This window comes from Stigmatopora nigra, chromosome 4 (genome assembly GCF_051989575.1).
Source record: "Stigmatopora nigra isolate UIUO_SnigA chromosome 4, RoL_Snig_1.1, whole genome shotgun sequence".
Classification (NCBI taxonomy): Eukaryota; Metazoa; Chordata; class Actinopteri; order Syngnathiformes; family Syngnathidae; genus Stigmatopora; species Stigmatopora nigra.
Genome location: NC_135511.1, coordinates 4,047,645 through 4,061,357, shown reverse-complemented (window position 1 = coordinate 4,061,357; position 13,713 = coordinate 4,047,645). Strand labels below are relative to the sequence as shown.

General features: G+C 43.7%; 2 protein-coding genes across 2 annotated transcripts; both read right to left on the bottom strand.

Moving 5' to 3' along the window:
• Positions 1-311: 311 nt before the first annotated feature.
• On the bottom strand, positions 312-6,556 carry LOC144195424 (alpha-N-acetylneuraminate alpha-2,8-sialyltransferase ST8SIA3-like). Its single transcript, XM_077715057.1, has 4 exons — positions 6,131-6,556; positions 4,779-4,901; positions 3,942-4,499; positions 312-1,167 (listed from the first exon to the last, which is right to left on the bottom strand). The coding sequence occupies exons 1-4, from the start codon at positions 6,277-6,279 to the stop codon at positions 885-887; spliced, it is 1,113 nt and encodes a 370-aa protein (XP_077571183.1). The 5' UTR covers positions 6,280-6,556; the 3' UTR covers positions 312-884.
• Positions 6,557-6,634: 78 nt separating this feature from the next.
• Positions 6,635-13,513, bottom strand: LOC144195425 (cyclin-G2-like). Its single transcript, XM_077715058.1, has 7 exons — positions 13,346-13,513; positions 13,134-13,265; positions 12,085-12,326; positions 9,191-9,269; positions 9,007-9,105; positions 7,901-8,097; positions 6,635-7,676 (listed from the first exon to the last, which is right to left on the bottom strand). The coding sequence occupies exons 1-7, from the start codon at positions 13,475-13,477 to the stop codon at positions 7,586-7,588; spliced, it is 972 nt and encodes a 323-aa protein (XP_077571184.1). The 5' UTR covers positions 13,478-13,513; the 3' UTR covers positions 6,635-7,585.
• Between the last annotated feature and the right edge of the window lie 200 nt (positions 13,514-13,713).

Here is a 13,713-nt window from a genome sequence, read left to right as displayed (position 1 = left end):
CATTGAAAGATGATGTTTCAATGCTAATGAGTTGTTAACATTAGATCCCGAGATTTTATTTTATTTTATTTATTATTTTGCAAGTTCAGGTCATAAACTAAATGTTGTTTACTGTTATATTAGTCTATGTCCAGTCTGTGTTTCTGTAAAGGTTCATTCATTTTTCGAACCACTTGTATTATTAAGGGTTGTGGGGTTAAATATTCTATTCATTTATGTATTTTCTGAACTGCTTAATCCTCACAAGGGTCGAGAGGGATGCGGGTAGTCAGCTGGGATAGGCTCCAGCACCCCCCGCAACCCAATTCAGAAAATGAGATGAGAGAGATGTATATTTACTGTTTTCCGTTTTTTCAGTTTTCCTCTTGAGGGGCTCAGGTAGGAGGATTTAGAACATTTGTACATTTAAAAAAAAAAATCTAAAATATTATTCAATAGCAAAGAGTTTATGAATAAAATGACATACTAATGTCATAGCAAGAAGACAGTTCTTAATCATTTTCCTCATTTTTGGTGTCAATAATGTAAATATGCAAATGTGGCAGATCTGGTTTGTCTATCACCGTCAATGGCAACCAATACAATTTGGATTTACAGTGGAACCTCCATCATTTGGCCCATTTCAGTAATTTATTGGTGGCTATTTTGAAATGTTTTGGGTGTGTGTTGCACTGTAACAAACGTTTCAAAATTACCTTTTGTATTTTTTAGGTTTTGCGAAGGTCTTCTTTCACAGAGGTTCCACTGCAGTGCCCCCATCAACCCCACCACTGGCGAGCATGCACACCAGGATACAAAAAGCAAACGAGACAGACGTGCGAAATGAGCGCTCGGCATGCGAAACGCTGCCTCACACCCGTGCCGATGTAACCCACTTTTCCCCTCTACGTGCAATGCGTCAGGCTGAGCTTGGTGACGCCATCGCGGTGCATCCTGTAGAGCAGCTTGAACTCGCTGGGCAGCTGGTGGGTTTCCTGCCACTTAGTGGTGAATTTTGTGCCCTTCTTGTCGTAGTAGTGGTAGGGCAGGTCCTTGCCCGTGTTGGGATCCCAGCCGAAAGGCCAGAATCCATACAGGTGGATCTCGTCGCACATGGCCGAAGCCAGCGTGTACATGAGAATGCCCGTGCTCAGTCGCTTGGGGGAAAGGTTCTTGGTCTTCCAGTATCTGCAAACAGAGCCAGGAAAACACTTAACAAAATCTTCACAGCAGGCTTTCGTTGATGTCTATTAGTTAAATAATCAAGAAATAGGGGGGTCGCTGGTCTTTTGGTCGCTGGTCTTTTGGTCGCCGGTATTTTGGTCGCCGGTCTTTTAGTCGCCGGTCTTTTGGTCGTCGGTCTTTTGGTCGTCGGTCTTTTGGTCGTCGGTCTTTTGGTCGTCGGTTTTCTGGTCGTCGGTCTTTTGGTCGCCGGTCTTCCGGTCCCTTTTGGTCGTCGGTCTTTTGGTCGTCGGTCTTTTGGTCGTCGGTCTTTTGGTCGTCGGTCTTCCGGTCCCTTTTGGTCGCCGGTCAAATAGTGACAGAGAGTTTACTGTTGAAACCAACTCTCAAAATTATATTCACGAGAGAGAATTTAATATCTAAGAGAGTTTAATATCTCAGTACTGTTTAATAGCTACGTTCTGTTGAATACGGTAGATATTTAGATATTAAGATCTCTCACATGAATATAATTTTGAGAGCTGGTTTCAACACTAAACTCTATTTGACCGGCGACCTTAAGGGAACAAAAGACCGGCGACCAAAAGACCGGCGACCAAAAGACCGGCGACCAAAAGACCGGCGACCAAAAGACCGGCGACCAAACGTCCGGTCACAAGAAATAGTGTCCATCAAGGGTGGCCTCGCAGTTCTGGGGTCCTGGGTTCAAATCCAAGTCACATCCACCTGTGTGGAGTTTGACTGTTCTCCTGTGGGTTTCCTCCGGGTAGTCCAGTTTCCTCCCACATTCCAAAAACATGCACGGTAGGCTGATTGAACACTCTAACCCCGAGGTATGAATGTGAGCGTGCATGTTTGTCTTTCTCCTTGTGCCCTGCAATTGGCTGGCCACCGATTGTAAGCGTCCCCCGCCTTTGGCCCGGAGTCAGCTGGGATAGGCTCCAGGACCTCCCCATCACTCTAATGAGGCAGTTCAGAAAATGAGATGCGATGAGTGAAGTGTCCATCATTGTTGGATATATTGTAAAAGAAAAATCCTTAGAGGTGCTACGAAATGTACGAATGGACTAATGTTGAAAAACAGTGAATTCATGATTGAAAAAACATTGAATTATGGCTGAGCGGGAGTGATGGTTGAGAAAGAGTTGTGGTTGCATGGCAAGACAGGAAATCACCACAATGAACAAACTCCACTGCGTAAGTCTCATTTCCTGTTGCTCGTTTCAGGGGCTTTAAGAGAAAAGATGTCTTACAGTTCAATTCAGAGTGTTTTTCATTATTACTTGAATTTTAAAAGACAATGTCATGAGATGACCTATCACAGTGATTTTCAACCACTGTGCCGTGGCACACTAGTGTGCCGTGAGAGATCGTCAGGTGTGCCGTGAGAAATTATCCAATATCCTTTTTTTAAAATTAACATTTATTAATAGTTTTCTGCAAATATGATGTCATTGTCCAGTGTCCGTGCTGTAGTAAATATACTATAAAGAGTGTCATTTTGTAAAATTTTTGGTTAGTGGTGTGCCACAAATTTTTCCAATGTAAAAAATGTGCCGTGGTTCAAAAAAGGTTGAAAAACACTGACCTATCAAACAGGTCAGCCTAGTAAGAAGCACTGTGAAATAACAGTGAATGTCGATGTATGCATCCGATTAACTGAAGAGGTAGTTCGGGGTATATCGAATTTTTATAATGTTGTGCAGAAATGACTCCATTAGGCCCCAGACCACTTTGGTGGCAAGGGTTGCGTAGAAGCTAGGTCGGGAACCTGTTTGACGGAGAGAGCCATAAACAATTCATATTTTCCAATGTTATTCCTAGAGCCATAAATCAAAATTTCAAAGTAAAAATACAGTAACATCTGTACTATTTTTAGTAATGTCAACAGTACACACGTTTTCTGAGATCTTTTGACAACATTGTCGCACTGTTGCTAATCCATGATAATCAATAGAAGCATGCATGCGGAAGACTCTAATGGAAAACATTTTGTTTAAAGCCGCACTAGAGGTAGTGTCGGCTCCACAATGATCACGTAACGCTCCTATTGATGCATTCAGGACTGAGCTCTCAACAGCTGTTCCCATATTTTACCTCACATTTTAGCGGAAAGCCATATGCACCTATCAGAAAAGCCACATATGGCTTCCGAGCCATAGGTTCCCTACCCCTGAGCTAGCTAAACTGAGGAGAAGGCTCAACATGGTTTCAAATACATTTACTGCACTTTAATAAATGATGCCTAATCTTAAAAATAATTTGATTTAATCCACCCAATCAATTACGTTAGTCAGTCTAGCTGTTTATTAAGTATGTAAATAAAGCAGGACCTCTAAATATTGGCATATTTGTAAGCATTAATACCTGCTATGGGATTAAAAATGAAGGAAATCCTAACACGCGTTCCAATAATAATTGTAATGTGTAGATTTGTGAGGATTACGACATTGAAACAATATTAATCTAAAGATGATTCAACTATATTATATTATTTCAGTGTTTCCCAACCTTTTTTGAGTTGGGGCACAATATTTCCGTTGAAAAAATCTCAAGGGACAACACCATCTATTCCAAAATCTAATTTTTCACACTGAAGTAATGTCACCAAAAGTTGATATCTGCGGACCCTGAACAACTTCAAGTGATGTAAAAATAAGTAATGTAATGTTTTTAATCAAATAATTTTAAGATTTTTCTGTTGAAGACTTTGAAATACATTTACTTGATGTACGTAGTAGTTTGTTAGATATTAGAGGAGATGAGGACGGCGGTCTTACTTATTGACATCACGCATAATGTTCCCAGGCCAGGCCAGCTCCACCTTCAGTTGGCCCTTGTGCTCCACAAAGAAGTCCACCAGAGTGCGGGTGACAGTGGCTGAGGTGTGAAGGAAGAAGGCGGGGATCCACAGGATGGCACCCTCCAGCTTCTTCAGGTGCAGGAAGAAGTTGTTGCGGTCCTGAATGGTCAGCAGGTTGTTGTAGTAGCGCTCCAAGATGCTGGGGTTAAAAGTGGTCAGGTTGGTCTTCCGCCCCACGTCCTGGGCGTACACCTCGGTGGGGGCGAAGTTACAGCGGAATACAAAGTTGGCGGCGTCAATCTCGGAGCCGCAGCGGCTGCCCGTCAGGATGCCGCTGTTGCCCACCACCGCGCACGTGCCGTAGTGCTTGTCTAGGATGGGCGAGGCGTCGGGCAGCAGGGACTTGAAATTGTTGCTGATGGAGAAGACGTACTTGTGGCTGGAGTAGTCAAAGTGCATCAGCTGGCCGACGCGCACGCTGCTTTTAGTCAGAGAGAAGTTGTGCGGAATGTCGATGAAGTTGAAGATGTCCTTCCTGATGCACAAGGGGAGAGTTAAAGTGTCGTCTGTTTGCCATCAAATTATCATTCCTTGCCAACAAACCTACCCTCTATATGTACATAGCCATACAACACTGAAATTTGACAAGTCAGGGCCATAAAATATTGCTCTGCAGGCCTCAGTTGGCACCTGTGTTCCCAGTTTGAAGCCCCATAAAGCCAATCTTGCTGGAATGTCCCTGTTTCCATCAGTCTGCGAATTCTCTCCCATCGTTCTCATTTCCTTTTAGCCCAAACGTCTCCCTCTATCTTACCTCTGCTGGAAGAAGGCGGTCTTGTTGAATTTCCACTTGGACGGTTTCCCCTGGAGCTCCTCGTTCAGGGCGTTGGTCAGTGGAATGAAGGAAGGGTCCAGGAAGTTCATGGCGAACTGTGATCTGAAATTGACATTTTTTTAACACGTCTCCACCAACAAAAGATGCCTGGAAGCATTTGTAATATGTTCATCCATTGCAATGGACTACTGCCTATTCTCCATGTTTATTTGAATTTAATTTTACTCAGTCAGTGACATCAACAGCAATATACATCCATCCATTTGGATTGGGAAGGATCACTGCCAGTCCCAGTCCAAATACATTGTATGTCTGTAGTTAATAAATTAAAGAGTGCCCAAATATCAAAAGAGAGCAATGTATTTGAATGGAATTGTCAAAGTAGTTTCTGTTTACAAATGTTATCACAAATACAGACTCCTATACCTCCTAAATTCATAAATTTGAGTACCATGGAAAACTTTTCTCTTCTGTAGATCAATCATTTAAAACATTAATCAAAGAAATGTTTTTCAATTTTTCATTTCTAAGCAGCGGATCCTCACGAGGGTTGCAGGGGTGATGGAGCCTATTGCAGCCAACACTAGGCAATAAATAGGCAACTTACATCCTGAATTTGTTTTCCAGCCAATCGCAGGCCACATGGGGACTAACAACCAGGCAAGCACGCGTGAACACACACACACACACACACACTCACACACACACACACACACACACTCACACTCACACACACAGACAGACACACACATACACGCACATACACACACACACACATACACGCGCGTACACACACGCATACCAAAAACAGAGTACCTACATATATCAAACTGGAAGGCCCTAAGGCTTTGAACCCTCGATCTGAGAAATGTGAGGCAGATGTGCGAACCACTCTTTGAGCAGGCCACCTAACAAGGTTTTTTTCAATATATATTTTCACATGATAATCTATTTTTTTTAGAATAGAATATTTTTTAAGAAATTGCATTTTGAAATAATAGAATATTATGGAAAAGTTTGTTTATTATTGAAATTACATTTTAAAGATGAATATCTTATCAATAGCAATAGCCATTTGTTTGCTACCAATTCAATAGTAGCCAATTAGCTGATGGAGATTATTTCCCCTGCAAAGGAGAGTATAAAGATACTGTCTTCACCTTTACGTGTTTTTAAATCAAAAATACATTGTTACTCTGCCTGTAATGGGGTAAAAAAAAATTGTGGCGTGCAACCTTCAGTTTATTTTCGACCACTAGCACGGCGTGTTGCATCGACCAAGCAGCCACCTGCCCGCGTGCGTGCACCTTCGAGCCCCGCTCATCACTCACCGGAAACCCGCGTGAAACATGATCCTGGGCCCGCTGACGGTCGTCCCAAAGAGGCTGTCCTTCCTCAGGGAGACGTAGCTAATGAGCGAAAGGATGAGTACCGCCACGCACAGAATGACCAAACCCAGGGCGCTGGCTACGCGGACCATCTTGGCCAGGGATGCGGCCTCCGTCCCTCACTCAGCGGCCGTCGTCGTCGTCGTAATCCGGTCAAGCGTGCGCATCATAGGCGTCGCTGCTGCTCATAGCGCTGGTGCTCGGGCGCTCATCCGCGGCGGTTCATCGCCGATCTCGGTTGTTTTTTTTCCGGCTGCATGATGAGGAGGGAGACGTTGGTGGGGATGGAGCTCGGACGCTTGGCATTCCCCCCGAGTGCTGCCTTTCTCTTCCTTCTTTCCTCCTCCTCCTCCTCCTCCTGCTCCTCCTCCACCTCCTCCTCCTTCATCAAGGAGATGAAGTCTGAGTGCGCGCACACGTGAGTCCAATAACATAATGAAAGTAGGGGGTTGTGCACATTCGTGATTTTATTCATTCTTTTACTTTTATTTCATTTTCTGAACCACTCTATCCTCACTAGGATCGTGGGGGTGCTGTAACCTAACCCTAACCTCACACACATGCAAACTCCACACAGGTGGACCGATCTGGGTTTGAACCCAGAAATCCCGTGCACATTCATGATTTCATTTTTTTTTACATTTTATTTTCTAAACCGCTCTATCCACAATAGTGTCGCAGGGGTGCTGGAGCCTATCCTAGCTGACTTTAGGCCAGAGGCAGTGGACACCCTGAATTGGTGGCCAGCCAATCACAGCGCACAAGGAGGATACAAACAACCATTCATGCTCACACTCATACCTAGTGGCAATTTAGAGTGTCCAATCAGCCTACCGTCTTTGGAATGTGTGAGTGAAACCGGAGTATCCAGAGAAAACCCACGCAAGCCCTAGGAGAACATGCAAACTCCACAGAGATGGACCGACCTGGATTTGAACCCAGTTTCCCCACTATGAGGCCGACGTGCTAACCACTCAGCTGCTGGACCGCCTACATTTGTGATTATTATTGCCAATTAGAGCCTAAAGGAGAGAGATTGAATACATGATAACATAAAGTCGAAAACTATGCTAACAATGCTTTTTGGGATGATTGGACACTCTAAATTGCCCCTCGGTATGAGTGAGTGTGAATGGTTTTCTATCTCCTCATGCCCTGCGATTGGTTGGCCACCAATTTAGGGTGTTGTCCCCCGTCTCCGGACCAAAGTCAGCTGGGATAGGCTCCAGCACCCCCAACAACCCTTATGAGGTTAGGCAGTTCAGAGAATGAATAACCATTTAGACATGTAATACATGCAATAGAAAGATGTATAACATCATGTTGTACAGTATCATTATGAATTACAAAAATACATACTATATATATAAACGTGGATTTAAATACATTGAAAAAAAATCAGAAACAAGAAGAGGGAAAGAAGGAGCCTTCACCAACACTGCCTAGAGAGCCGCATGGACTGTCTTCAGCGCTGCTGATGTCATCCTCGCTGTTGAAAAAAAAAACACATTTTAGCATCATACCAGAAAAGAACTGCTCATAAGTGAATTTTCTACCTCCTATGTCTATACTATGAACTCATTCACTGCAATTGATCACAATTATACCTCCAATTCAATTTCGACCGAATGGTGCTTTCGGCCAAAAGCAGGGAATGAGATTAGTATTAACCAAAATGGCCATTGTCCTCATGTGTTATGGTGCTATGGTGACCTTTGGTCCCACGAGTCTTCCAGTATGGTGGGCAGGCCCGGGGCAGTGCAGCGGGCGGTGCGCAGAATCCTTATCGTCCTTTTGGAAAGCGGCCACACCAGCTTTCTGCCATCTGGTTTGTGGCACCGAGTAGAGCAGTACTCCGTCATACGCTTAGCCACCAGAAGCCGCCAGTGGCGCAGATCGCTGTTTCCCACCTGCAGCAGAAAGAATCCCAAGTAAAGTAATTCCCTGAATTTCGGGAATAATGTAGACATTCATGGCCACCATAATTGAAAAACCGCTAAGTAGGATCACCCCTATTATTACTACCGTACTACATGTTTTCACACCAATACATAAATACAAGTACTACACAAATACAATTATCAAGAAGTGTATTTATTGGGTAAATTTGATTGTGTACTAGTCTAGATATTAATGGAGGATATTCTTGCATTTTCCTTGTTATATTCCATTGACGGTGCCAGACGTCCAATTCATTTGGACTGGGAAGGGTGAAGTTGTCAGCGCGTCAGCCTCACAATTTTGAGGTTAAGAGTTTCGAAACAAGGTGGCGAGTGGCCTGGTGCCACAAGTGGTTAGCGCGTCGTCCTCACAGCTCTAGGGTCCTAGGTTCAAATCCAGGTCATGTCCATCTGTGTGACGTTTGTTCTCCCCGGCCGGGCCTGCCTGGGTGTCCTTAGGGTATTCCGGTTTCCTCCCACATTTCAAAAACATGCTTGATAGGCTGATTGGACACTCTAAATTGCCCCTGTTCCCTGCGATCAGCTGGCCACCGATTCAGGGTGTCCCTCGCCTCTGGCCCAGATACAGCCGGTTGGCTGGCCACTAATTCAAGGTAACTTTCCAACTGCCCAGAGTTGGCTGGTATAGGCTCTAGCAACCTCTGCAACCCTTGTGAGGATCAGCAGTACAGAGAATGAACGACTAAATGGCAGAGGCGACTGAACATCTCCCATTTATACACACCTCCTGGTTAAAATAAATTGGACATTTACTGCCAGCAATGATTCTGAAAGATGATTAACAAATGCTCATTGGCTAAGAGTTGTCAATAGGCAATTGATAAGTGTTGATTGCTGAAGCCCTCGTCGGCATCGTACCTTTGCTAGTCTTTGCAGCTGCCGGAGGACATCCGACGCGGCAGGGGACTGCAAGCTCCCTAAATCGTGGGCCAGGAGTGCCAGGGCCAGCACGGACGGCTGCGGGGAGAGGAAAGAGACACTCAGATGAGTCAGTGGCAGCAAGTGCCAAACTACAGTAAAAAGCATCAGGGAAATACATTACTTTTGCTTTGGTGAAAACTAGACGACACAAGCAGGCTTTCAGTTGAGCTTCAAGCTTGACCACACTCGGCATCTCTGTTCTTCAAAAACACAAGTGTCAAACTCAGTCTGACAGGTCACATCGGTTTGTGTGGTCATGAAATGAAATCATGATATTCGCAGAGATAAAATTGAAAAATTAAAATTGGCGATACTATTCTTTGAAGAGAGTATAAATAAACTATTGTAATATAAAATATTTTTTATTTTTTTTCCATTCATTTTCTAAACCGCGTTTTTTCCCACTAGGGTGCCGGATTTTATCCCAGCTGAGTTCAGGCACGAGGTGGGGAAAACCCGGGAATGGGTGGCCAGCCAATCGCACGGCACGAGAATACAAACAACCATTCACGCTCACATTCATACCTCGGGGCAATTTAGATTGTACAACCAGCCTAACATATTATGAATCGTGATAAAACATAAACACATTTAAATGAAATTGGATTACGATGCAGACACACTCAAAAATTAATTTAATCTCACTGTCCACTAAACTTAATTCTAATTTTGTTTTACGTTTTTATACCTTTCTTCTCCCGGCCGGATTAGCTCTGTTTGCCCCGCCTCCACACTGATTTTCATAATCGATTGGCTGTTTGCTTTTGTATTCCCTCCAAATATTCCGAAAATGATGCACACAAATGTCCTCACAATAGTATAACGCACGACCACTTGCCAACGAGAAGTAATATATAGCCCTCGTACTAGCGATCGCCACGCCATTCACGCTGAGTGACGGGAAAAAAACACTGAAAAAAGCGCAACGGTCCGCCCGGTGCTCGTAGATATCTGTTATACACGAAAGAGATGCGGCAAAAAACACAGTGCACTAAAATCATAAACAGCCTCTCATGTCTTGGCCACCTGGCTTTCCCGTATCACGAAATTTGTCTTGCATCTCCAGATAATTATTTGCTTGAAATTTTACATGTATCTCGAATTGCTCCTATGTCGGGGTGTTCGTATGTCGAGGTACCACTGTACTATACTAATAGTGGGCGGACCGTTGATGGGACGGCATGTCGGCCTGCGAGTTCTGAGGGTTTCATCCCAGGTTGGTTCTCACTGTGTGGAGTTTGCATGTTCTCCCCGGGATTCCGTGGGTTTTCTCCGGGTACGCCGGTTTCCTCCCACAGCCCAAAAACATGCAGGGTAGGCTGGTTGAACAATCTAAATTGCCCCAAAGGATGAGTGTGAGCGTGATCTGCAATTGGATTGGCCACCGATTCGGGGTGTCCCCATGTAATCCTCAATTAAAGAGAACTACAGAAATAAGTGACAATTCCGTTCTGTAATATTTTACTTCAAATTTAAAAATGAATGAATAAGAGAGTAATCACTGGTCCCTTCTTATTTTTAATTAAATGATGTATAAATTGAAAAACAACAACAACTAGAAAGGCAATGTGTGCAGCCAAAGCATGGGCAAATTTGTTAGAGTGGGCACTCTCTAAGTATGAAACAAGTTATTGCCAAATTCCATTCCTGACCTCTATGACTTTTGACCTCATTATCCCCAGATTCCGCTTCCCTTCCACACGACAAACATATCCTGCAAGTTTGACAATACGTAATACCATCCTTCATTCTTGCATTAACTTGAGTAGAAACATACAAATTCAATTGGGCTCTGTGACCTTTGACCCCATTAGCCCAAAACACATAACCAGACTTAGGGAATTGAGTATACGCATAAAAGATATAAATAGAATTAATAAAGGCGGCCTCACAGTTCTAAGATTGATGGTTCAATCGCGGGTCTGGGCCTCCCTGGGCTTGCGTGAGTATTATACGTTCCCCCCACTACCTAAAAACATGCTGGTTGAACATTCATAACTTCCCCTAAGTATGAGTTTGAACGTGAATAGTTGTCCATCTCCTTGTGCCTTGGGCGGAGCTGGCCACCAATTCGGTATCAATATCCCAATATCAGTTACCCATCGTTGGCTGGAATAGGCTCCAGCCCCCCCGCGACCCTTGTAAGGATAAGTGGTACTGAAAATGAATGAATAATTACCGTATTTTCACGACTATAAGGCACACTTAAAAGTCTTAAATTTTCTCCAAAATAGACAGTGCGCCTTATAATCCAGTGCGCCTTATATATGGAAAAAAACAGAAAACGAAAAACCACCACTGTCGGATATTAAAAAAACACAAACGCCTGAACTGAATAAGAAAATGTTTGCTATTGAGAATTTCTAGGTCAGTTTACCAAAAGGAGAAATCCGTGGTGGCTAATTCCAGTCATCGAGAGCCTCTATCCAGTCTGTTTTCAATATCTCCACATCTACCACACCTTAATCAAATGATCAGCTAATCAGCAAGCTGTCCAGAAGCTGCATACCAATCCCGATTATTTGATTCAGGTGCGTTGGTGGAGGGACACATGGAAAACAGATTGGATAGGGGCTCTCGAGGACTTGGCCACCCCTGTGATAAATATTCAATAGAAATAGTTGCCGTTTTATTTTATAATCAGTTCGTTGTCCATTAGTGCAGCGGCCCCCAGCCTTTTTCTGACCGCGGATCGGTAAAACTCTCTATTTTCTCGCGGACCGGCTAATGGGGAGAGCGTCAACTGAAGACAAATTGTATGTTGGGTATTGGGTCGGTGCACGAACAACACCCACAACAGCAAGAAAAAACATTATTATTATTATAACAACTTTTCTCATTTCAAGTAAGATGGCGAGATTGAATTGTCAATATTTTTTACTCTGAAGGACCGCCAATGGGTGGCTTCGGGACTGGTACCAGTCCAGGGACAGCTGGTTGGGGACCACTGCATTAGTGGACAATATATTGGTCTTTTGCTGTCAAACCTCACTGTGTTTTGGTATGGACACTTACCCCTCGTCATGGCACACGCCAGTCAAGGCTGAATAGTAAAGGTGCAGGAAGGTGAAAGCTGTGGGCGCGGGGGTGTCGGAGCCCAGCTGGAGCACTAGCACCTCCTCCATGCGGAGCAACTCTGACGCGCTGAAGCGGCCAAATGGCTGGTGGGTGGGTGCCACATCAGTCGCCTCCTCCGTGGTGCGGGCCGCCAAGTGCAAGCAACACACGGACGCAAGTGGCACGTGTTTGGGCTCGGCCTGTCACAATCCCCACATGGGCGATAAGTCTCATCATCACGCGCTAAATCAGGAAAGGGGGCATTCCAGGAACTAGATTAAGATGGTCATGACTAGCAGGAATCTTCTTTTAACATATTTTGAGAAAAAATGATATCTGATGTTGAATAAAATTCAGTCCTGCCAAAAAAAGTGCCATTCATTTCCAAAGGCAAAACCCTTTAATGCTAATTGTTCGACAGTTTTGTCAAATTCCCACACATTTGATGTTAAAAGTTTCACAAAATCATGGCGCACAAAAGGTAAAAGCCAGTTTTCGCCAAAAAAAAAAATTCCCTGTGTTGCCGGGCTGAGGAAAAAAAATAAAACAAAAAACAAAGGAGATAAATGGATCAAAAAAACAACCCCAAAAATTAATTAATTTGAAAAACAAGGAAGAAATAAATCATTCAAAAACAACCCCAGAAAATAAAAAAAAATTGAAAAAACAAAGAAGAAAAGAAATAATTCAAAAAACAACCCCAGAAAATAAATACATTTGAAATTGAGTTTCCCCCAAAGAAATTATAATAAAAAATACATTATTTTGAAAAACAGCTTGGGCTATTTTAATTTTTAAGGTGAATGCATTAAGCTTCCGTATTTTGGGGCATTTTCAGGTCACCTCGTTAGCTCATTCCTGCCTACCATGGTGCTAGACTCCAATCCAATTAAACTGAAAAAGGTTAATCATGTGCACTAATCATTCGACCCTCTGCCAAAATGGATTGTACGTATCGCGCCAATGAGTGATGGCATCTTTTTACCTCACTGTTGGTGTTTTCATACCTTTACGTGTGTAAGAAATCGATCCAGCAGGTTGACAGCTCGGACAAACGTTTGCATGCTGTAGCCATGAAAGCTTGTCAGACCCCACAATTCCTCCACTTGGGCATCTCTGCATTTAGCCGACACGCCTCTCTGAATATTTGAGGTCACATTTGTATTCGAATGGAGGACAAACAGCAAAAAAGTGGAGAAAAAGTGGGTCAATGGGTTACCTCAGACATTTCGATCATCTTCAATCCAGATTTGCTGGGGAGGAAATAGCCCTCCCGTGCACAGCAAGATTTCAGATCTTTCACCAAGGCCTTGTCCAGACCACTGAGGTCCCTCATCCTGGAAAAGAACATGCTTTCAGAACACTCTTATTCATGCATAAAACACTGAACAAGTATGTGGGTGTGAGTAAACTCGCTCAAGCAGCTCTTTATTATCTACCCTAGGCCACACCTGCTGGGTGTCATATATCACTGGAGTAGACCACCATCCTTCAAAATAACCTCACGTGACATTGTTTACTAGATGATAGACCAATGCAGATTGAGAACAGCTGACGTGTCATTCATTCATTCATTTTCTGAACCGC